Source organism: Chelon labrosus (assembly GCF_963514085.1).
Source record: "Chelon labrosus genome assembly, chromosome: 13".
Lineage (NCBI taxonomy): Eukaryota > Metazoa > Chordata > Actinopteri > Mugiliformes > Mugilidae > Chelon > Chelon labrosus.
This window is the reverse complement of record NC_140346.1, coordinates 17,386,574-17,410,140: the sequence shown is the minus strand read 5'-3', so window position 1 is coordinate 17,410,140 and position 23,567 is coordinate 17,386,574. Positions and strand designations below refer to the sequence as shown.

General features: G+C 43.9%; 1 protein-coding gene across 1 annotated transcript in view; it reads left to right on the top strand.

Moving 5' to 3' along the window:
* npas1 (neuronal PAS domain protein 1) overlaps positions 1-21,059 on the top strand; it is a gene marked incomplete at its 3' end in the record, with an annotated part of 32,986 nt that extends 11,927 nt beyond the window's left edge. Inside the window, exons 4-12 of the mRNA XM_084558334.1 lie at positions 8,454-8,521; positions 10,198-10,287; positions 16,980-17,154; positions 17,290-17,402; positions 17,833-18,029; positions 18,145-18,251; positions 18,431-18,578; positions 19,741-19,853; positions 19,963-21,059. Coding sequence (XP_084414460.1) covers positions 8,454-8,521; positions 10,198-10,287; positions 16,980-17,154; positions 17,290-17,402; positions 17,833-18,029; positions 18,145-18,251; positions 18,431-18,578; positions 19,741-19,853; positions 19,963-21,059 — 2,108 coding nt within the window. The remainder of the gene's footprint in view (positions 1-8,453; positions 8,522-10,197; positions 10,288-16,979; positions 17,155-17,289; positions 17,403-17,832; positions 18,030-18,144; positions 18,252-18,430; positions 18,579-19,740; positions 19,854-19,962) is intronic.
* Positions 21,060-23,567: the final 2,508 nt, after the last annotated feature.

Here is a 23,567-nt window from a genome sequence, read left to right as displayed (position 1 = left end):
CTATGTCTAATGACACTATAAAAGTCAAGTTGTGAATATGCTGGTTTCAAGCAAACTTATTTTGAAGAAAAACTAAAAAAAAAAGAGAGAACTGTGTTATCTATTTTATCATAGATGTTAATAATAATATCATTTTTAGTATACTATTGCTTTTTTGGGCACTTTAGCTTTAACCAGCAAAAAAAGTATCACAACCAGTCTGATGGCCTGAAAGCTTCTGACCCTTGCCTCGTCTGACTCCACTGCACTAATGCCACGACGATTTCTGCATGGTCCGTTCAACCCACGCATTCCTTGTCTTGTTCTGAGCAAAGGACGCTATATCCAGAGATTAGTAATGGTAGAAAAGGTTTAGTGAAGAGTGTGTTGATTTTCAGACTTTAGTTTTGCTTAATGGGTTACTTATTTAACATGTTGTTTCACTTGTTTCCCCGGTGAGGGAATACAGGCAAGGGTTAAAGTTAGATTGCTTACTATGATGACCACTAGCTTACCATTAAATACCAGTATCTCACTGCAAACCAAAAGTATTCCACTTAAAGAACCTAAACTGCATAATACATACACATTGAGCCCAAGTCTAAAGCGTAGCATCTGAAAATATGTTTTGTTATGGTTGAATCTATTGGGCTCCATCAATATGTAATCACCCAAGCCTTGCAGCACAATCTGAATGTCTGAGTGCGTTACACACGACCATAGCCTTGACTGAACTCTCCACGTAGTGAATTGTTTTGCCTCAGCGTTCCAGGCTTCTTGGCCTTGATAGAAAATACGTCTGTTTAGAATAGTAGCCGTGTATAGCACTGTCCTCTGTATGAACTGAAAGTGTGGTAGAAAGATGAGAAGTGTGCTGTTTACGCCGTAATGAGAAACACTTCTACAAATGTGGACAATAACTGTAAATATATATTACCCTGGAGCAGCTATGTGAAGGTCGAGGAAAAGTGAGGCTCTTGACAAACGCTCTGAATTGCAGCGCATGTCAGCTACGGACAATATCGCAGCCTGAATTGTCTTTAACATTTTGTCCACCAGGTCAGGAATTGATATCTTAAGTATTTTATTAAGCGTCTGGAGATTTTTACAAACGGGTCACACGGTCTCCGCGGGGCCAGCACTGAAAATGCAATGCTAATTTGGACATCAGTTTGAACAAGTCTACCCACAATGCATTGGCAGGGTTTTAAGTGTGATGCATGACTTTAATTCCGTTAGTGGAATGTGGTCAGAGATCCGGCTGAAAGGGAGAGGAGGCCGGAGAGGAGGGGAAGGGACAAATGTGGAAGGAATAAAGACAGAAACAGGGGAGGAAGGAGAGGACTGTGAGGAGAGAGCCGAGGGGTGGGGTGGGGGGCGGGTGTTGCATTCCTCCACATTCCCTCTTGTCCGAGGGTTTTTTGGATGGGCGAGGGCCAGCGGAGAGGGAAGGAAGGTGGAGGGTGGAGGAGAGAGGAGAGATGGAGCGAAAGGGGAGGGGCCGGAGTGGCTTTTGTCTGCTTCCCACGTTTCAAAGCCAGTCTTGAAAAATGAATAGACAGAGGAAAATCAATTGCATGACCTTCACAGAGAGAAAGAGAGCAAGAGAGAGAGATTGAGAGAGCAGGAGAGGGGGGGAAAGAAGAAGGAGGAGAGAGACAGATTATGGAAGGAAGGAGCAAACGAAAAGGAAAGGCTGAAGGCAGGAAAGTAAAATGACCCATGATGTACATTCCCGTTTGGGTTGTGCGTGTGTACCTATTTGCACAGCACATTCAAAGACTATTTGAAATCATTTATATTTCAAAACCTCTGAGTAAATTTTGCTTTGGGGGACATTTCTTTTCCCCTGCCGTCCAAAATGTCCCATTAAAAGATAAGTCAGATTTATTTTAACAAGAGCTATTCCTTAGCTTTAGTTTGCTCTTGATACAATTATATACACTCCACTAATTGCTGGAATCTAGGAACTGCGGCAGCATCACTACAAAAGCTGAAACACAATCAATCAGACAAGATAACAGTTAAGCCGAAAGAAATCCCACAGAGTGTCCTCACTGAACAGAAAAACTGTGTGCACATAGCTACTATCCAGGACGTTAAACATGAACCATTAAGTCAGCCAGTAAACTGTAGGTTTGGGTATTAATTTCACTGTCTCTCTTTTTCCAGCTAAATAGAGGGGTTTAAATGTAATTTTGCCTTTTGTTGCACCCAGCTAGTAACTTTCTCGTCAAACCTGACCATTGACTACATAAAGATGGATTAACCCTCTATGACGTCATTCATAAGTTTGCTTTAGAGCAGTTTTAAAGCTCATTGTTGTGCCTCCGACTTGACTCCACCCAATACCCAGCCGATTAAAAATGGGCAAAGAAATACAGCGTGAGTGAAGCTTAGGCAGGCAGATGACACCAAACAGACAACCTTTGATGGCACCCTTACTTATGCATTATTTGAAACCTTAGCAAGTTTCAACAGGTGAGTTATAGACGTGTCTATCGCTGCTGAAAAGTTGGATATATTCACATCGAGGTCTCGAGCATAAAAGACAGGTGTGAACATCCCCAGGACACGCTGAGGTCTCATTTGAGAGATCCGATCTCTGGCCACATTTGGAGGTGATGTGCTCCTGCGTCAGAGGAGTTTGTCTCATTCATTCAGAAAAAAAAACACAGAACTGCTACTGCATCGTAAGTGATGTCTGTTCATTAGTAATAAGAGCATTTTAAATCATCCGTCCTTGTAGCTGTTAACTTACTAAATAATAAATAAATCGAAGTAAGAATTTACAAATGAACGTATTTAATATGAGTACACAAGTGAGATTCTGTGTGAATTATTGATGCGGTCATGTTGATGTATGAGGAGCCGTGTGTGGCAATAAGATTGCGGTGCGTATGGAAACTTTCAGGGTTGGAGTTATAATCTGAGTTTTGTGCAGGTCTAACGAACGTCAGGGCAGAGATCAATAAATAATAACTTAACCCAAGTCATGACACACACATAAAACGGCGCTCGGTTCTGGAGCAGCTGCAGAGATCCATTAGAGACAGACGCTGTTAAAATATTCTACTGCTCCCCAGATGATGTCAGTGTTTATTTGCATACAGAGCTCGAAACTGAGATCGGATCTGGAGACGCATGTTAATGCCAAGTCTGAACACACGTACCTAAAGCTGGTCACTTGTGATCAGATAGCCCAGATCAGATCTTAATGCAAGCTCTGAAGAGGCCCTTCTTACTTTTAGAGCCTCAAGTGGCCATTTGAGGAACTGCAGTTCCAGATGTTGCTGCTTGCTGATTAGTATTGGACTTTTTTAGGTAACTACCAATCAAAACATTAACACATTTGAAAAGCATCCCTCAAATTTAGTAATTAAGGTCCACGATGTGTACAAAGTAGGGTATTCTACTATGCATTGTACAACGATGTAATGCTTGGTTTCTAAATTAGTTCAAACATATCTGTTTAATTTTCATGCAATTTTGTTTTACTTATTCACCTGTACATTAATTAACATCAAGATACACGTGTTAGAAAAGTCTTTTAAAACTTCCAGTTTGAAGCTCAGGTTTCCATATTTTAAATGAACCATAAAAGAGAAAACATATTTAGATCATGTCAACCTCTAACAGGTTTAATATAGCAGCTGGAGAATCCCTCAGTCTTTTACAAGGTACAGTACAATGACAACTCATTGCCAGCAACAGGGCCAGCTGAAGTGTTTTACTGTCTCGGCTAGTGAGGTCAAACACACCTCTTACCTCCCCAGCGCTGGAGACATTGACTTTCATTCTGCCTCCACACACTCCCTCTCTCCCTCTCTCTCTGTCTCTCCCACTTCTCCTTTCTTTCATTGCTTTCGTCTCCCTCACCTCCCTCTACTGTCTCCCCCACCTCTCCACGATCTCCTTGCGTCTGCCTCCCCTCTAATTCACAGCGTTTAAAGCAGCCGGGGCTTTTAAGGGAAGTTAATTGCACTCAAATTATGTTCGACCGCAAAAGGAGCGAGGGAGCGACGGAGAAGAGACAGAGAGATAGAGGAGCGATAGAGGGAAAGAGGGAGGGATGGATGTCGGAGTGAGAAGATAATTGTGCCAGAGAAGGACGCTGCGATTAGGGTCACTCTTTCTCTCAGTGTCTGTCGAACAGCCGAAACGTCACATTTGGATTGGTAGTAAACAACTTGGCATGTGATCAGGCTCTTGTTTTGAAAGGGTGAAACTATGGCGGCTGAGCCAAACTTGAGAGACAAAGACAAATACGAAGACAGAGGGACGAGGTTTGGAGAGAGAACGAAAGACTCTGTGTTATCTGTTTGGTTCCCATGGTAACATCCTAACCTGGTTAAAAAGGTTGACGCTGTGGGGGAGGAGAGGGACATGGTGTCTATGTATGTGCATGTAAGTAGGGGGACGTCTGGGTGTGCGTTCACGTGTGTGTGCTGCCGTTACTCGTGGTCTTAACTGGGACTAAATTATGTATTAGACAGAGGCATAATGAAAATCATTCAAATTTTTCATTCAATCATTCAAATCTTTTCTTCTAGTGGAGCGCTGGGGAGACCTGGAGAATTGACCTGCGAGTCAGACTATAATTAACGTGTCCGATTGCACCCTGTCCCATTCTGTCTCTTATTCCCGCAATGAAATTAAACCTCACGCAGCAGAGTCCTGGGAAGCTAATGAAATGGGAGTGTGACCAAACGGAGCGATCAAAGATCTCCGGTCCGCTCCGATATGTTCGTTTTCCACACATACACGTACACAGAAGTAAAAGTCTCGCATAAACCATTTTAAAAAATAAGAATTCACTACAGCACAAGCGTTATTCATTTGGTTTTGTCCAACATTTCTGTGGTAACAGCGTATTCACCAAAGTAATGGCTGAGATCTGTGTGTCAGAGAGAGCAAGGAATGAGTCATCAGGCAGTCATCCGGTTTTAAATATAAAACAAAAAACAGTTTATCAAATCTATCTTGACCTCTTCATTTGAGTTGAAAGTTGATAATAAACTCCTTTGTCTCAGTGCTTTATTTGAACCAGTAAACACTGGTCAAATTTTGATTAGACATCATTAATTATTTCTCAGTGCTGTTACGCTATTAAATGTCACTTTAAGGTCGGATGAAGCAAGGTTTCTGCTTAAAAAAAAAAAACATTACAACAACTGCGTCACAACATTATTTGCAACTCCTCCACAATCTTTAACCGCCCTCATGTCGTACTGCAAAAATAAAGTTTGTCAGATAACTAAAGTTCAACATTTTGGGTAACCTCTTTTGCAAATTTCCATCTCCTAACGATCCAACTCAATTCACTCTAACATGCTTTCATCCCTTGACGGACAATTTGACACCAGTATGTTGCAAACAAGTACACATATCTAATTCATTCACACGTTAAATAAGAAACGTGACAGTATAGTTGAAGCACAAAAGACCGGTGGCCAGTCTACAAATGACCAACGGGGCGTTAAAAGTGCAAGTTCAAGAAAGAAGAGTCAGTCTGTCACATGTAAACTGACTATTTCTTGTGCCATAGCTGTTCACTTACACATCTGATGGCTAAAGACTTGGTTTGGATAATCTAGCTTCACTGACTGCTTGTGTTTCTTATCCTTTCTGATATTCTTGTATTGATGTTGTTGCATTCCCAGGTCTCTGCAGGACAATGTAATGAATCCTGATAGAATAGACAATCAATTGTATAAATCATTTTCCACAATGATTTATAAGTTTGCAATTAGACCGAATATTATAGAAGTGATAATATTTAAGGATACGTAAAGAATAATGCAACGCCTTACACACACACATACACATATAGAAGTAGGGGTTCACACCAGCACTACAGAAGGATCTTTGTTCTCAGGGTGAGATACCAACACCGCTGTGAGACTCTCTTGCTCTCCGCGTGCGCGCACACATACACACACAAACACACACACACACACACGGACACGCACACACCAGGTCTAGTGTTTTGGTTTCCTGGCCGCCCTATTGTACCATGGCAGTCTTTAATAAATGGTCCTCTGTGTATTTGTGTCTGCGGATGTGTGTGTGCAGGGGTGTGACTCATCTGTCAGCCGTGCTGGCCTCATGTCACATCCAGCATTTCCTTCGCCCCGCTGACACTACTCAGCACAACTGATCACCCACCATCACCTTCACTCCTCCAGGGATCTGTGGCATGAAAGTTAGGACACACACGTACACACTCTGTATTTTTTTATCCTTTCTTGTGGCGTGTGCAAACTAACATAAAAGGTGTGTGTCCTTTTTGATTCATTCTCATATGGTCGTGATGGGGGTTGCTACTTCCAGACTCCCAGCGCTGCAGCTCTAACACTGCCCCACAAGGGAGCCTGACAGGCAGGCAGAGAGCGAGATGGGCTCCCCATCCCCCTCCAGGCAGCGACTGACTAGGCTGAAGGGTCCCAGCCCCAGACCCCCTTTCATAGCCCTGAATGGACTTGCCTTATTTATATTCACACTCTGTCACACAGGGGGACCCCAATCTCTCAATGCCACTGTGGCTTTGTCCGGCAACTCTGTATTTATGTGTGTGTGTGTGAGAGAGTTTGTGTGTGCACGCGGGTATTTGTGTAGTTTAATCGGAGGGCATGTTGCTGCTGTGTAGTCTGTGCACGAGAATTCATCGTTGTGTGTATTCCTGAAGTGTGTGTGTGTCTATAGCTCTAATGGAATGCCTCCCTCTCCCATTCACCAAACCCACATCACAAGCAGGCAGCTGGGCAATATATATATATGTGTGTGTGTGTGTGTTTGTATGTATGTATATGTATGTATGTATGTATGTGCGTCTGTCTGTGTGTGTGTTCCGACCCTCCCTCTGTGTTCAGTTGTAACCCAGAGCAGCGCTTTCATTTTCCTGTCATAACGTGTATTGATTTCCCTCAGCCTTGCAGCAACACACACACACACACACTCACAACACACACATACACAAACAGATATCCGATGATCCTTAAAGTCACGCACGCAGGCTCACACACGTACACGTCTTGCGTACACACACGTACACACGGAGTTTGTCTCTGCTGGGTAGGGAACATTGTGTTCAAAAGCAGCACCGTTGGAGTGAGATTAGTTCTCACATATGGTCCCCACTTTTGCAATCACACACTCGCAGGTGCACACACACGCACCGTCACATTCTCCCTCTGACATAAAACAGTAAATACGCCTGATTGCTAAATTAATCTTCCACGTCACTGCAGCCCCCCCATGCCCGCGTTTGCTTTGGAGAAAGTGATCACTCTCGCCTTCCTTAGTGTTTTCTCATTTTCCCTACCCTCTCTGCTCCTCTCATACCTATCCTCACCCCCCTCCCTCCTCCCTCTCCACCTAACCACCTCCAACTCTATTTGTATTGTAATTGCCTTGGTAAACAGCACCACTTTGGCACTGAAGCAGCTCTGATAGCTTGTGTTTGGGATGCATTAAGAGTGGTGATGCAGACACTATATGTGTGTGTGTGTGTGTGTTTGTTTGCGTGTCTGGCGGAGATTGAGTGGTGTGCGTCACACAGCGCCCCTCTTTATGCGCATTTTTTTATTTTTTTTTTTAAACGCGGTCGATTCTTCTCTTATCAGACGTAATTGGTTCAAGTTTCACTCTTCGTTTCAGTGGAGATTTAAAGACATCACGGAGATGCTGCATCATAACACCCCATAAACCCCACTATTTAAAAATAATTGTATAAGTCTAACCTAATATGAAAGTACTACTTTATTGTTGTCTCCACTCTAATGAGCTTTTCTCTGTATTGTCTCACGTCTAGTTGCTTCACGCTGCCATATTTCTCGCATTCGCTGAGATTGATAATGCAAGACTAGAAGTCAAACTTTACATTTCTCAGCATAGTGTATTTTTGATTTTATTAGTTAGCAGACTGTAGAGGAATAACAGACAATCAGAAGAAGAAAGACAGATGGGGAACGTCATGGAGCGAGAGTCCACAGTGGGACTCAAACCGGGCTGCGCGTTAAACCCCACAGGCAAAATGATATCTCAGATTTTAAGGAATCTTAGGAAAAGCAGAGGTGTCTTTGCTTCTACAGTACGTGCTGCTCTTCTAAAATCTGCACGTACAATGGTGAGATTAAGCAGGAATGTTGCGACAGTCCCTTCAGAACAGCGGTGTCTGATCGAACTCTGAACATAGAAGTTTGTCTGTCACACATGTGCATTATAGAATAATTACAGACAAGTTCCATGTAGGTTTCAAGATCCCGGTGTCGCTCATGCTTTGTTGGTTCATCTCTGCCGTGGCTCACTGGGATACTTGAGCTAAGTCAGTGATATCAGCGAGACCTGTTAACATGTCTTCAGTAATAAAAAAATGCCTTCTAATGATGGAACAAATGGAAATACTAGCTAATGTTGACATCAATCAGTCTCTAATGCGTGTTTGTGTCCTCTCTCTTTCTCTCTCTCTGCAGTTAGACGATCATCTCATTCTCTGGCCACGGACATGTTTGAGCAGCACCTCGGGGCACACCTCCTACAGGTAACAACCACAGCATCCACGTCTTCTTTATACTTCTGAATGGCTTGCATGATCCATCAGCTTTCTGACTATACATTTCTCAGATGTGTTTTTAAAAGGTTCGTAGCGGTAGTAGTGGTAGATTCCCCCACAAAATAACAATAATGTAACAATTAATGCTTCTCTCTATCTAGAATAGGTATCAAATCTACATATACATTACAGTGTTCTTTGGATATACTTTAAAATGTATGTAGAGAAGCTTTTGTTTCTTCAGCTAGACCACAAGGTCGGGCTTAATAAGTGTTTTCCTTGACAGAAAAGCACATTTGTCTCATAACTGAGCTGTGGCGTGTCGCTGCCATGTGCGATCAACGCCGGCTCAAGTCTTCCTCCCTCAAACTCAGATTTATATTTCCAGGCAAACTCCTAAACACATCCACACACACACACGCACATGCACACATCTCATAAAGCTCAGATGCTCAGACAATGTTGTTGGCTGCCAAAGAATGCCTCCCTTTTGCACCGACAGATGAATGCAGCCTGAGGGGTATTCTTGGGCAGGAGGGCTGCAGGGGTGACGAAATGCAGAATGTAGAGACTCGGAGGAAGTGAGAAAAAGGTACTTTTTGAGGGGGCCGAGGGAGTTTGGAGATGGCTGGTAGGAGTGGGAACAGGTGGAGGGGAAAAAGGAAAAGAGGTTGAGAGTTTAGAAGTGAGAAGGTTGTTGTAAAACAAAGAAACGTTACATATGTCTGCTCTCCTCTGGCATTTTAAAGAGGAAGGAAGGCTTAGGGAGCGGGGCTGATAGAAATCAAATTAACGCTCCAGAAAAACTGTATGATTCTTCCCTCCCAGCTGTCCTCCCGCAGTAATAGCCTGATAATTGCACTTTAGTTCTCCGACATTCAGGCGGCTGGTTTCTCCTCGCCGCGACACACGACGCCCCACACCCCGGCCACACATTTGCATACTGGATGTGTCAGTTGCATAAATTACCACCGCCACTTTAAGCACTAGGGCCGCCAAAATAGCAATCATTTTTCTAGAGCAAAGTGGCCCCGGTCTTTGTGCGTGTGTGTGAGGCTGAGGCTTCGTCGGCTCACTCCTGGACTCTTGTTATGACGATTAATATTATTCTCTGAAGCAGTCCCCTCTAATGGGCTGGCTGTATACCTTTCACTTCTCATTAGAATCACCGCAGGCTATAATGACTCTGGTTCTATCTGCGTCTGTACCGATGTGTGTTTATGACTGTTGCGACTGGACATCCAGGAAGGGGCTTTGACTCCGAGTTTATTACAGTGTGATTGAAACAGCCCGGCTCTATAAGCTCGGTTTCTCATATCTCGGCTCAATTTGTTTACGTGTGCTTGTGAGTGTTTTTCGGATGTGGTATAACATGTGGTAAATCTGTCTCTGAGTGTTTGGTGATGCAGGTCTTGCTCACAGCTGTTGTATGTAGCTGCGGCTCGCGTCCGCGGGAATTGTTTCATGTCTCTTCACATTTATGCGCGTGTGCTGGTGTGTGAGTGCACTCGCGAATTGAGAGAAGAGGCCGAGGGGTGACGGGTTGTTTGTTCTCTAGCTCATTGTAATTTGTTCGATACACACTAATTGCTCTAATTTGTCTGTCTTGTTTGCCTTTATGTGTGTGTGTGTGTGTGTGTGTGTCTGTGTGTGTGTGTGCGCAGTCTCTAGATGGCTTTGTGTTCGTGGTCAGTCAGGAGGGACGGTTCCTCTACATCTCAGAGACAGTTTCTATCTACCTGGGACTCTCACAGGTAAGACGACCTCATCTCTCACTCACACACACACACACACTAGAATTTTCCTTTGTATACAAGTGCATTTGCACACACGTGCCTGTCTTCTGCTTCTGCTTTCATATTCACTCCCAGGAGTGTGTGTGTTTGTGTGTGTGTGTGTGTGTGTGAGTGTGAATATCTTTGACTGCACTCTTCGCGCTCATCTCTGGAGTGCAACTCTCACAGGGCCAATGCTACTCTCCTTCTCTCTCTCTCTCTCTCTCTGTCTCTCTCTCTCTCTCTCTCTCTACCCCTCTCTCTCTCTACCTCTCTCTACCGCCCTCTCCCACTCTCCAGGTGCTCACCTCTGTTGATTGCCTGTGGCCTCTTGTACTGTGAATGTTAAGTCCTGCCATTTTGCCCAGATGCATAAATAATAACAGTAATTACTGGCCCAGCAATCAAAGTGTCGCCCCAGCGCGCAGGGCCTGTCTAGGGGAACAAATCGATAGGCATCTTAAAAGCCACATTGATTGTAGGGAGGGGGAAAAACACCAAGGGGGATGGGAAGATAGATAGAGACAGCCGGAGAGAGAAAGAGAGGGGGAGGAAAGGAGGAGAGGTGTGATAAGAGGGAGATGTTTCAAAGTAAGAAGAATAGGTAGAGCACACGAGAGAGGGAGAAAGGGGGAAGTTAGTGCAACGATACCAGAAGTAATTGAGTGTATTTAAAGTGTAGATTTACTGTTATTGGGGGCTATCGTTGGAGGTAAAGTGTAACTTTGGAGTTTTTCTTCTTTCACGTGCCCTGCGTACATTAAAATGTAATCCAGCCTGTTTTTTATACTCGCTGTAAAGCAGTCCTTTTCTTCAATGGGCAAAAATCCACAATCACTGTAAAAATGAGTTGTAAATGAGAGCAGACAAATCAAACGTGTGTCTTCAAAAGTTGCAGTCATTTAGTGTGAGTTGTGATGGCAGAAGGAGACTTTTTTGTGGCTGCGTGTCCTTTTGTTTTCTCAACACAATCCGACTGCTGAATCCTCATGTTCTTTTCAGCTTGGATGTGTGACTGTGGATTTTGAGCGAAATTTATACTTACACACATATAAAAGGGGATACCGGTAATCCTTCCACTTTTACCTAAAGTATAGGTTTTAAAATATTGTTCATTGTTGCATTCCATTCATTCACAGTAACATTGGCCAGCACCAGATGGGTGTATTGTACATGACTGTATTGTGCAGTACATATAATTCTTGAATTATATACATACGTGAACTATTTGCAAAGTTGTGTCATTACTGCGCTACTACATGCAATCAGTGGTGATTGCATTGACTGCACTGACTACGACATAAAACATGACTTGCAGCAACCTACTTTGAAATGGCGATGCCTTTGTTACTAAAAGTTATTCTTTCACTTAAAAAGTAATGATGAAATCAGTGGTGTGCTTTGGTTGAAAGTTTCAAGCCTGTTTGACCTTCACACAATTGTTATCCATGTTTCCATTTCCACATATTGTATTAGAAAAAAATCAAAAATAAAACGTCCACAATTCTGCAAAAAAAACCCCAAAAAACTCAGTTGAGGTTGTTTTACTCTTTTTTTTAATTAATGTGATGGATTCACAGATTCCTGAAGAGCTGCATTGAAGCCCAATGCGGGTGGTACTGGGTGGCAATCGCCGTTGTAACCATGGCTGAGTCTACATAACCCCTTGTTATATTTATATATCTTAGATAGGTGAAGCCTTAGTAAAGCTGAGACAATGTTCACCTGTCCCTTAATATGGCCATTCCCTTAATTATGCATACCTTTAATGAGTTATATAGAAGTTCATCCCGATACAATAGTCATTAATGGGTGAATTAGCTATAGAGACCAAAACTGCCTGTGAACATGTTTATTTCTGTTGCAAACTTTGTCATTTTAACATGGAGGTCTTTGCAGCCAGCCTCAACCTCAAGTGGCCATTGAGCTTGAATAGACTCTCCCATGTATATGCAACCTGTCCTTGTTGAATAGTCCTTGCTGCATGATCAAAATCAATGCATTTTATATATCTTTGTGTGGACATAAATCATGGCCAGCACTAGCAGACATGAAAGAATAACTAGAACTTTCACAAATGAAAAATAAAACCTCTCTCCATTCATTCTTTGTGGATTTCCAAGGTATCTCATTATGTTTCTTCTTCTGCAAGGTCTTTTGTTGACTGGGAAACCAAGTTTTCTTTTTCCCCACCTTTTTCTGCTTCTGCTGTTTATTACTACCATGCATTACTTCATATATGTCGCCACCTTCTAATGACATTACATGGTCTTTAGTTTATTTGCTCCGAACTAGTTAATGGAGACATGCCTGCAGTATTACACATTTACGTTTTTCATATTAGCTATCTTCATAGATAAGATTACATCACAGCAAGAGACGAGGAACGATTGCACTGTCCACTAACTCCTTTAATGTACGTGTGTGGATGCAGATATTTTATTAAGTATGACAGACTGTGTGTATTAGCTAGTAAGACAAGCAGGACGAGCAGTGTTTGGAGCCGCGATGGAGTCTTTGGAGGCTTCGCTTTGCAGAAACACACACAAAGGTGCACTCTCGCTCTCACATGTAAGGGCAAAAAAAAAAAAAATTAAAAGATAACCAGCAAACAATGAGAGTGGTGGCAGCCAGAAGACAGAACAAAGAAGAAGAAACAGAGAGAAGAAGACAGACAATTACGAGAGAAGGAAAATAAAGCCGAGGAAAGGGAGACAGTGGTAAAGAGGAGAGAGCGAGTCTGAGAGTGTAAATAGAGTTTAAATGTGCAGTAGGAATGAAATTCGCCTTGGGATTGCCTAGGTAAACAAGACAGCCGAGGCTTTGGTGGAGATGCTAATAAAACAGAGCTGTTCTTATCAGCTGAGCAGATGGCCTAACCCATCACATCTACTCAAACAGGCCTAAGCCATCAGCATTCTAATGAAATTATTTATGATCGAAGATTACGCTCAAAACCTTGAACATACACCGCTACGTTTACCTTCCCGAAAAGATGAGAGCAGGCGGGGACAGAGGAGGTTTATGATCAGAAAGAGACAGCCAGAAAGGGCAGATAGAGTGAGTTAGGGGATATATGAGCGGGATTATGTGGTGTGTTTATGGACACAAACAATAAGAAAGAAAAACCTGCAAAAAGAGAGAAGGGAAAGGTGGGAGGGAGAGGACAACAGCGCTTGGACAGACTTAGTTGGCGAGAGGAGAGCGGACACAGGGGAGACGGGAAGGACAGGCAAACAAACGATGTTCTGAGTGAAAAAGTATAACCGGTGGTTTGTTTTAGAGGGCATGTTGCCCCTGTGGACCGCCCCTGCCCTGTATCTCCTGTCCCCCCTCCGTCTGACCCTTCCGCCCTGGCTTACACCCTGGGCCGCTCCCCTGACAGTGGGGTTTCTTAGCCGGCTTAGTCCAGGTCAGGCACCTTGACCAAGGGCACAACCCGCCGTCCACTCCCCTGGCGCCTGCAGGTGTAATATTTATTTTTTTTTTCCTCACTGGGTCTCTGGGCCCGGAAGCATGGGGATAAACCTGGGCACGCCATATAGCGGATGTAGGGGTAAAGAAGGAGGGAGGGAATATGGAATGGATGGAGAGACAAAGGGATGGCGAAGACGAGGACCTGGACAGAGGAGGAATAGGAAGAATGGAGAAGTAAGAGTAGTGGCCTGAAGGAGGGAAGAAGGGATAAATGGGGTAAAGAGAAGGGAGGAAGGATGGTAGATTGAGGGAGGAGAGAATTGATCTGCGAATGGTTAGTATGCAGCCCCCGCTCCCCCCTCCCCTCTCCCCCCCTCACCCCCTCCCTCCTTCTCTCCTCTCCCATCAGTCAGCGAGGGCTGAGGGCTGAGAGTATGTTGTGGACCACTGCCCGGATGCCTCATACATATTAAAGCCCCCTGCTATTATTTATATCATGTCTCTCCTTCCCCTGCTCGCTGCCCCCCATCCCCACCCCACCACCATACATACATGCACGTGCATATCTACACACACACACACACACACACCGACACACACCCACACACACACACAGGGATGCACTGACGGACAACTACTCACACAAACAATGACACACAATGACACACGGAGACATAAAAACAGAGAGTCTAGTCACATACGCAGGGAAACAGAGGCGTGCCGTGTGCCTGCATACACACACACACACACACACACACACACACACACACACACGCTCGCACAAACGCTCGGAGACATTTGAATGATCTCGGTCTCTCCTCACGTCTCCCCTCGCGCCACATTCTATACCTGTTTTTATGTCTGAGCCTGACTCATCCTCTCAATCGCTCCGTCTCTTTCTCATCTTCTCATTTCTGTCTGATCTTTTTTCAATCCCTCCCCCCTGCCTGTGATGGAGTGATATTATTCGGATAGGTCTTAAGCCCGGTAAAGCCCATAAGGACCTGTTTGTCTCTCTACCTTGTTCTCCAATACCACAGGGCCCGGGGATTGTGTCTTTTCTTTCAGATGCCTGGTCCAGAGGTAAATGCAAAAGACAATTTGTTTCGGAGAGGAATTGCTATTCATGTAATACAACTTAATCCTGTACGGACGGACAGATTGAACGATAGATGGATAACTCTTCATATCATAAGTAATAAAAGAGAAAGGTTTATCCAGAGTTTAAGAAGCCAAACTCTGTCATTATATTTGTAAGATATCCAGCCTCTAAATGTGTAGATGCGGACTCCTAATTTTAAAACATTAATGAATGAGTCAGTTTTGATGTCCGAATCAAAGGGATGCAGCAGAAAAGTAATTACACTGCAGATCTTATATCTGCATACTGATGGGAAGAGGCAGCAAAGGAAAACTGTCGATTCGGGGTGTTTTCTGTGCAACCAATTTAACTCTCAGGATACTTACTTTTAGGCTCTTAAAGATAACCATTACGCCCAAAAATTACGTTTTATGAAATGAAATAGATGTATTGAAAGTTAGCTTATAGCTAGTTGCTCAATATGGGCTGCACTTGTTTTTAGATCGAGAGGAGACATACATGAGACAGAAAATTTTTTTAACTTGCAATGTTTGGAAGTGGAAATATAAAGTTTCCAAACACACTCTTTCTACAATATCACCCTGCCAGCTAATACCACACCCACTATTTAACTTTCATTTGCTGTAATCAAGTGTGCTCATATGTGATGGTGTGTTAGCTATAGTAATTTCAAATTTCACTTTATGCATTTCTATAACTTTCCCAAGTTTAGGAGGAGAAAAGAGATACATTTTAATATAAAGATTTAAAATGATTTCTTAGCATAAAACAAGAAATTAACAATAAACTCAGGCATTTCAGGACTAGAACATTTAATATGAACTCTTTTGATCTAGCTGTGGTTAGGGTACATTCCGTCCAAAAACCTTTTTTATTTTTTTAGCATATTGGCCCTTACTTTAGTTGTATTTATTGTCTTGTATATTTTTATGCAAGATATATTAAAATGCTTAAATGCATATTCGACTATGCACTTAAGTCTGTATGGGGAGCCATTCGTTGTTATAGAAGTCAGGTAGTCTGTATGCAGAACCATGTGGCTCCCATCAAATCTAGAATTTAATATTATGTTTATTACGCGTGGCCCAATTCCAAAAAAAAAAAAAAAAAAAAGAAGGGGGGCATCTCCCAAGAAATTAAACCCTGCATGTTCAGGGATAAGAAACTCTATCCCCTCTATCATCCTCCCTCACTCAGTGGGGTTTCCTCCATCTTTCCCCCCTCTCTGTTCACTCATCGCCGATCGCTCTCATTCCCCCTGCTCCCGCCTTCCCTGTTCCCCTTCTTCCTCTCCCCGGCTGTGATGTCCTTGAGGGCCTGCTGAAGCTCCCATAAAGCCTGCAGTAAATGGCTCTAATCCGGTAATAAATGGCTGTGTCCTACAGACAAGGGTGTGAGGCTGCTGCAGCCACGGCTTTATCAGATGGAATGGTATTGGCACACACACACATGAACACACACACATTCACAGATGTAATAGAAGCTGCATAGATGCGTGTAAGCATGCATGCGCCCCCCCCCCCCTCCCTCGCTTTTTCTGTTTCTTCTCTCACACGCACGCACGCTCATTTATACAGCTTCAGATTGAATCACACCTTCTCCGATTGTGCCGGTTTTATGGATGCCATGCAAGAGCAGCGCCATTATTACCTTTAAATGATTAGAGATGCGACTATGATGCATTATGATGATAGGATCATATAGAGCTGTATGAGCTGTTGCACTCCTCTTTATGCCTGCTGGGATAGACTGTAACTGAATGAAGCAGCAGGGAGGGACACGGGGAATAAGAAGAATAGTAATGTGACCTTTGGAGATAGTTGGAGTTCACCTGTTTTTAATCAGCAAATACAATTGATTTTTATCTGCCCCGGTTTTATTTGTGTAGTACTGTAGTCACTTGGTCCTCTGAGACTGGACTTTAATGTATGTGTCTGTGTGTGTGTGTGTGTGTTGGTGGGTGGGGCGCGGGTGTCTTACAACCTCCACATTCCTTGTTGAGTTGTAACCCGGAGCGGCGCTTTCATTTTCCTGTCATAACGTGTATTGATTTTTCCTGTGTGTGTGTGCGGGCTCCACTGTGTACTTGCTCACGTGTCGTTATTTGTGCCCTAAGCGTCTGGTTTTGATCAGTGTATGTGCTTCTCTTCAGGTGGAGCTGACCGGCAGCAGCGTGTTTGACTACATCCACCCGGCGGACCACGTCGAGATGGCCGAGCGGCTGGGGATCAGGCCGCATCTGCGGGCCGAGGCCGGCTGCCACACGGGCCCCGAGAGCGCCTCCAGCTCCGCATCCACCTCCTCCCTCGCTGGTACCCCTGAACCCGGTACTATTGTAGTGGCGATTACTCAATTAATAGCAAGAGAGCAGAAAGACATATAAGAAAATCTGTTATTCTCATTCATTAATTCTGACGAATTCTTTAAAGTAATTCCACTTCCTTGTGTCTCACCCTGAGCAGCTCCTTCTAGTCCTCATTCTCCTGCCGATGAGCCTCCCGACCGTGGCTTCTTCATCCGCATGAAGTCCACGCTCACCAAGAGAGGCTTGCATGTCAAGTCTTCTGGATACAAGGTAACTGAGGAAATAATTTACCATAATTTGAAAACACATCTTGTATTATGCATGCTTTGATTTACCTCCTTGCTCATGGGGTGATATAATAGCAAGCAGACCCTTGTCATTCTGTTTTGTGCTGACAGTGTTTCATTGCGTCGTCAAGTTGGTTGTTTTCTTTATGTTTTATGGCTGTGACCTTATTTCACACTGAACCGCCGCACGTAACACAGTTAACTGCCCTCGCTGCTGTAATACCAGAGTGGCTGCATTCTTTGGCTTCGACTCTAACATTGTATTGTATCTATGTCTAATGTACACTGCAGATTTCTTTCCACTTGTTGTTATGTTTTCAGTTCTATAATTGTCTTGCAATTCCACCAAACGATTACCTTTCCACCCTCTTGCAAATCGCCTTTGTGTCTAAGGAATACATTCTGCTTCTCAGGTGATCCACGTGACGGGACGAATCCGCTGCCGCCCTGCACTCGTCCCGGGCTCCACGCGCTCCATGCGTCGACCGCTGGGTTTGGTTGCACTGGCGCACACTCTCCCGCCCTCCACACTGAACGAAGTCCGCATGGAGAGCCAGATGTTCGTCTTCCGAGTGAACATGGACCTGCAGGTCACGTATTGTGAGAACAGGTACGTGTTTTGTGTTTTGCATTAAGTCTTGGTTCGAGTGCCCGTCCAGTTGCTGATTTTAGAGCACGCATCTGCTCCTTTTTTGATTTTCTTTTTTTGCTGCATTGCTTTAAAGGATTTCAGAGTACATGGATCTGACCCCAGCTGAGGTGGTGGGACATACATGTTACCATTTCATCTATGTAGAAGACCTGGAAAACCTCCGACAGAGCCACGAGGACTGTGAGTCACACCCATATATGAAATGAATTCCCACCCCCCTTATTCTTCACACTGTCTGAACTCCAAGGAGAGCCTGTTGAAATGTCCCTCTGTCCTGTTGTGATAGGCGCCATCTGCTGCCAATATCATGAACTGACAACCCAATAACAAACTTCTCTCTCCCTCGCTTTCCCCCTCAGTGCTGAGGAAAGGCCAGGTAGTGACGGGCTACTATCGCTGGCTGCAGAGGAGAGGAGGCTACTTGTGGATCCAGTCCACTGCCACTGTCTCCATCAACCACAAAGCCCCCCACGAACGCAACGTCATCTGGGTTAACTATGTCCTGAGGTGAGCACAGCCGCAGCGGAGCCACAGTCTGTTATCCAGGAGTGCTGATATGAGCCCAGTTTATATACGCGGGCGCCCAGCTGTGCTGTGAGATCCTTTGAAGGGATAGATGATGAAATGTGGTGGGATTACTGAGATACTGAGTTTCATCGCTTCCGACATGTGAAAAAAAAGTTGTACTCACAAAACAGGGACATCAAAGCAAAGCACATTACTTTTGCCTATTACATTTAAAAGTGTTTTTTTTCTTTTTTATTATAATATTCAAATATTTAAGTTTGATCTCAAAACTATTTGTCGATTTAATTCTTACTGATTTTCCTATAAGTCTTTTACAGAACTTACATTTAAATGTTTTCCTAACTGGTCAGTGAAATGTTTATTTTATACATTTAAAATAACATAGGAGTAATAGTTGTCTTTACTCTTAATTATCAGACATGATCCTATAAATCTGATAAAGGACATTTAAAAACATTTGCATCTTGCTTTCAGTTTAAATACAAATGATCCCTTATAGGTAATATTGCCTATAATATTGTGTGGGGTTTCATGTGTTTATCACACGGGCCGTGATAAAATATGCTTAGACGCGCACACGCATACGCAGAGATCAGAACAAAACGTGTGCGCGGCAGCAGAGCCGTCAGACAAAAACAAGAGGAGGAGGCTGAATTTCAATGCTAATTGGACTGAAGCTATATAATTACAACAAATGGATGTCAGAATTTTGGGGCTGAATGGTGTTTTAGTTAATTAGTGCTGTAATTACAAGAGCTCATTAACTTCCCCAACAGCCTCCTGCTTGTCTGAGCTTAACAGTGTATAGGTGGGCTGCTGAGTGTGTGTTTCGTGAAGGGTGGGGTTTGCTTATGTGTCTGTTTGCCCGTGTCATGGTGTGTATATGTGTGTGTTGAGGGCTGTCGGAATGACTGGGTGTGTGTTAGGTGGAGGTTAGAAGGGTGCGAGGCAGTTTGGCTATTGGAGGTTGTTATTAGGATGATTATATGTTGTTCCCGTCTCTAAGTATTCACTCCAATCAGCATAGCACTAGTGTTTTTTAAGTGTAAGTGGTTTTAAGTGGTAGATGATCATTTGTGTATACGTCCACCTTTTTCTCCCTCCCTCTCGCCTTTTTCCATTTTCACATCTGCCCATCCAGTCGAACAGAGTTGCCCGATACTCCCCTGGATATACTGCAGCTACCAGAGAGCATAAGAGCAGAGCGACTTCGAGTTAGCTCGTCCCCCACCGACAGCTCCCCGCAGGCCCGAGGTACTGCTCCGTGCACATCACTACCTTTCTGTGATGTCCACCGACAAACAAGAAACACCCCCCCGTATGTCTTCTTTTTATAAAAATCGTCATCTTCCTTCTCTCTCAGGATCGCAGCCGGGGAAGAACTCAGTGGGGAAGAGTGACCCTGACTCTAAAGGCAGAGAGAAATTCACAACCACTGCCATCCAATCGGAGGACAGGAGGAAGCGCCTGCTGAGGTCCGACCCAGAGGGCGCACCCCCGGAAACCCGGCGCAGACTGGAGGAGCTCCGTCACGCGGAAGAGAGCGTATCGGCCTCGTCGGACCTGGCGAGCGAGAGCGAGGTGGAGGAGGAGGAAGAGACGGAGTGGGAGCAAGGGGGAGACAGCGACAGATTGAAACAGGAGGACAGTGGGGGAGGAGGGAAGCAGAGCAGAGGAGGAGACACCCCGACTAGAGGTGAGAGAGGGGGGAGAGTGCACAACGGCCGGGCTGTGATCCAGCAGCTGAAGAGTGTAGTGACTCCATCTTCCTTGTCTGGCAGCCCCAGCATCAAGACTGAACACGAAGCCCTGAACACGGGAGGGCGCTGGGGGTCACATACACAAACCTCCACCTCGCACACACACACCACCCAGCCCTCACATGCACACACACCTTCCAGCAGCCTCAACGGTGACAGCCCCACCACCCCGATCCCCGACTCTTCTTCCAGCAGTGAAGCCCCCCCAAAAGGCTTGTTTACGCCCCCATCCCCAGCGTTGTCCCCGGCCATGTCCGTGTCCTCCCCGCTGCCCCGCGAGGAGAGGGCGGTGTCGGGGGTGGTCAGTCGCAGCGGCGGCGGCGGTAGCGGCGTTTCAGGTAACGGTCCTGACTTTGAGCTGCTCCAGAGACTGGCTGCAGGCGGTGCAGCGGGGCGGGTCCTCTTCCACCCCCTTGCCCTCGGCCCGCAGGGCCCTCAGAGCCTCTACGCCCCGAGCACTATCCGCTATGCTCCACCTGAGCTTCCCCCCTCACACCACCACAGCACGGGACACAGCGATGGCCTGCAGCTACGCTCGGACCACCACAAGGGACCCCCACCTGCCTTCTTCCCCCACCTACAGCGGCTGGCCGGCCTGCCACCCTTCAGTGGTTTCTCCCCGTCTGACAACCCTTTCTCTTCCGGCCTGCCCTTCTGTATGAATGGACTGAGGGGGGCTGCAGGCACGGAGGAGGACTGATTCTCTGAGGGCGAGAGAAGAAAATAAAAATGAAAAACGGAGCAAAGTGACAAGACAGTACGAAAGACATTGAAAAGGGCAGGAGAGACAGAAGTGGCATCACATTAAGCCTCTAAGGACGTTACTAATTGGACAATGAGTTGAATAACTGCAGTCTGAAGTATGTGACAAGTCACTGCCATAGGAATTTATGTGGACAAGTGACAGTGACTCAGAGAAAATGGGACATGGAAACTTTTGACTGGTTGTCCCTCAAGACTTTTCGTCTCTACTACAATAATGAACTCTGCTCTGTGTCTTTCTCTAGATGACTGTGTTGATTTATGTGTCTCTTCCACTCAGAGAAGCCATATTGTATATAGAGACAAAACCATGAAGACCCTCAGCTCACACCCTCGTTACCGTCCCTCCAATTAACCCAATTAACCCTAAAACCAGTAGAAAGAGATGGACACTTGTCTGTAGGAAGGAAGGGGACTTTGGAATATACATTTTTATTATTGCAGTATTATTCATGTCATCTCTTACACTGGGTGAGAATTTGGTTAAAGGGATTTCCCTTAAAATAGACAGAGACCGCCTTCTGGTGTTTTGTATTGAGACTGAAAATAATAATAATAATAATAATAATAATAATTAAAAAAAACAAGTATTCATTTGTCAGCCATACTTAAAGCACACTGTTGGGACAAAACTATGAATAATGTCGTCCCGGACATTCCATTATATATAAAGGGAAGAAAATGCAATGCAGAAAGGATGCTATTTCTGTGGTTTGATTGTAGGAAGGTGATTTGTTTTAATTAAAAGTATTAATTATAGTATATTCTGTATGATGCTGCAGATGTGTTTGTGTATGAAAGCCATATTCTTGTTTGTTATTTTTTTTATTGATTTCTTTTTTTTTTTTTTTTTTCACCAGATGAAACAGATGGAAGAACGGTGTAAAAATGTGTCTAGACGGACAGAATAACATTGTTTTACTGGATGTACTATATCATCCGATTTCTTTATTCCCTATAAAATATGTTTCTGAGAATGTTTTTCTGAGGGAAAATGGTGCCGAGCAGAAGTGTTTGAAACCTCTGTGGTTTATTTTTATTTTTTTTCTTTCTGAGCACTTAACTGAAATTTGTTCTGGTGTGAACTCAAAGCACTCTATGTGTGATCCTGTTAAAACAGAAAAGAGCGCAAGAGCAGTGTCGGAGGCCGCCCGCGGTGTAGTGGAGGGGATAAATGCTCATTTTAAATAAGATAACTGAGACAGACCACGTACGGTCGTTAAAATACGACCAGGAGAGGTCAATAAAACAAAGCAGAGTTATTCTCCCGTTGGTTTCACTCCCATATCTGGAGTTTTAAATTAAAAAGTGGGACTATTGAACACTTTAAATTTCAGTTTGATGTGGATTCCTCTCAGGACTGGAAAAAAAAAACACAACAAAACACTTAAAAGAACTTGTTTTAATTAGTCAAAGTCAGAAATTATTTAAAATAACAGCTGAAAATGTTCGATCTAAAATATATTACATTTTTTTGACAGTACTCAGTCAAGCACATTATTAAACACATTAAATAAAAACATGGGAGAACAGTCCAGTTAAGCAAACAGTGATATAAATCATGAAAAATGAACATCAAATTATTTTGTAGATCCAAAGCACTCACTTTTATTGGTTTTGCTTTCAAATTGAGATTACAGTCTAATCTGAGGGTTCAGATTATTTGAAAACGTCTCATGTTCTGATGTCTGACATGCAAAAAAAAAAAAAAAGCACTTCTAATTGGGCTCAGATCAACCATACCCTATCTGTCACATACAAACACGTGTGAGCACACGGACGTTTACTGGTATAATACGTGTGTGTGTGTGTGTGGGAATGTGTGTGTTTCCCCGTGTAAGTGTAAGTGTGCGTGCGTGCGCGTGTGTGTGTTCTTTTTTTATTTTTCGTTGTCGTTGTCGGATTAAACAGCTAACCCGTTGCCCGTCACTGTGAATCTAACGTTATCCTCCCATCTTTGTGAATACTCCGCCCGCTCATCAAATAAAATGAACAAATGTAAAAATAAAACAGTGATACAGATGATGATAACAATAAAATATTCCAGTAGAGGAGCACACAACTCCGGGCTTTTTTGTTGTCTCTTTCTTGCCTTTCCTCGCGAGCACGTGGATTTAAACAGTTTAGACGTGTGAAACTGCACGGTCTTGTTTTAGTTAATTATGGTTTCATTTGTGATTCACAAAGAGTTTGAGCCTTTGGGACATTTTTTAAACATAAACAGGTTGATTCTGCATTCATATTTGCATACAGCTTATAATATATATATATATTTAATAGCCGATTATATATTTCACAGATATTTATGTGCAGCTTTCCATTAGATGTAAGAATAAGGAGACAAACCAGTGGAATAATGGCAAATATTTTTAAAAGCTTTCTCGCTGCAAATGCATATTTATTCAGATTGCATCATCGCCAGAGCGTAGGGATATTAAAAGAAGAA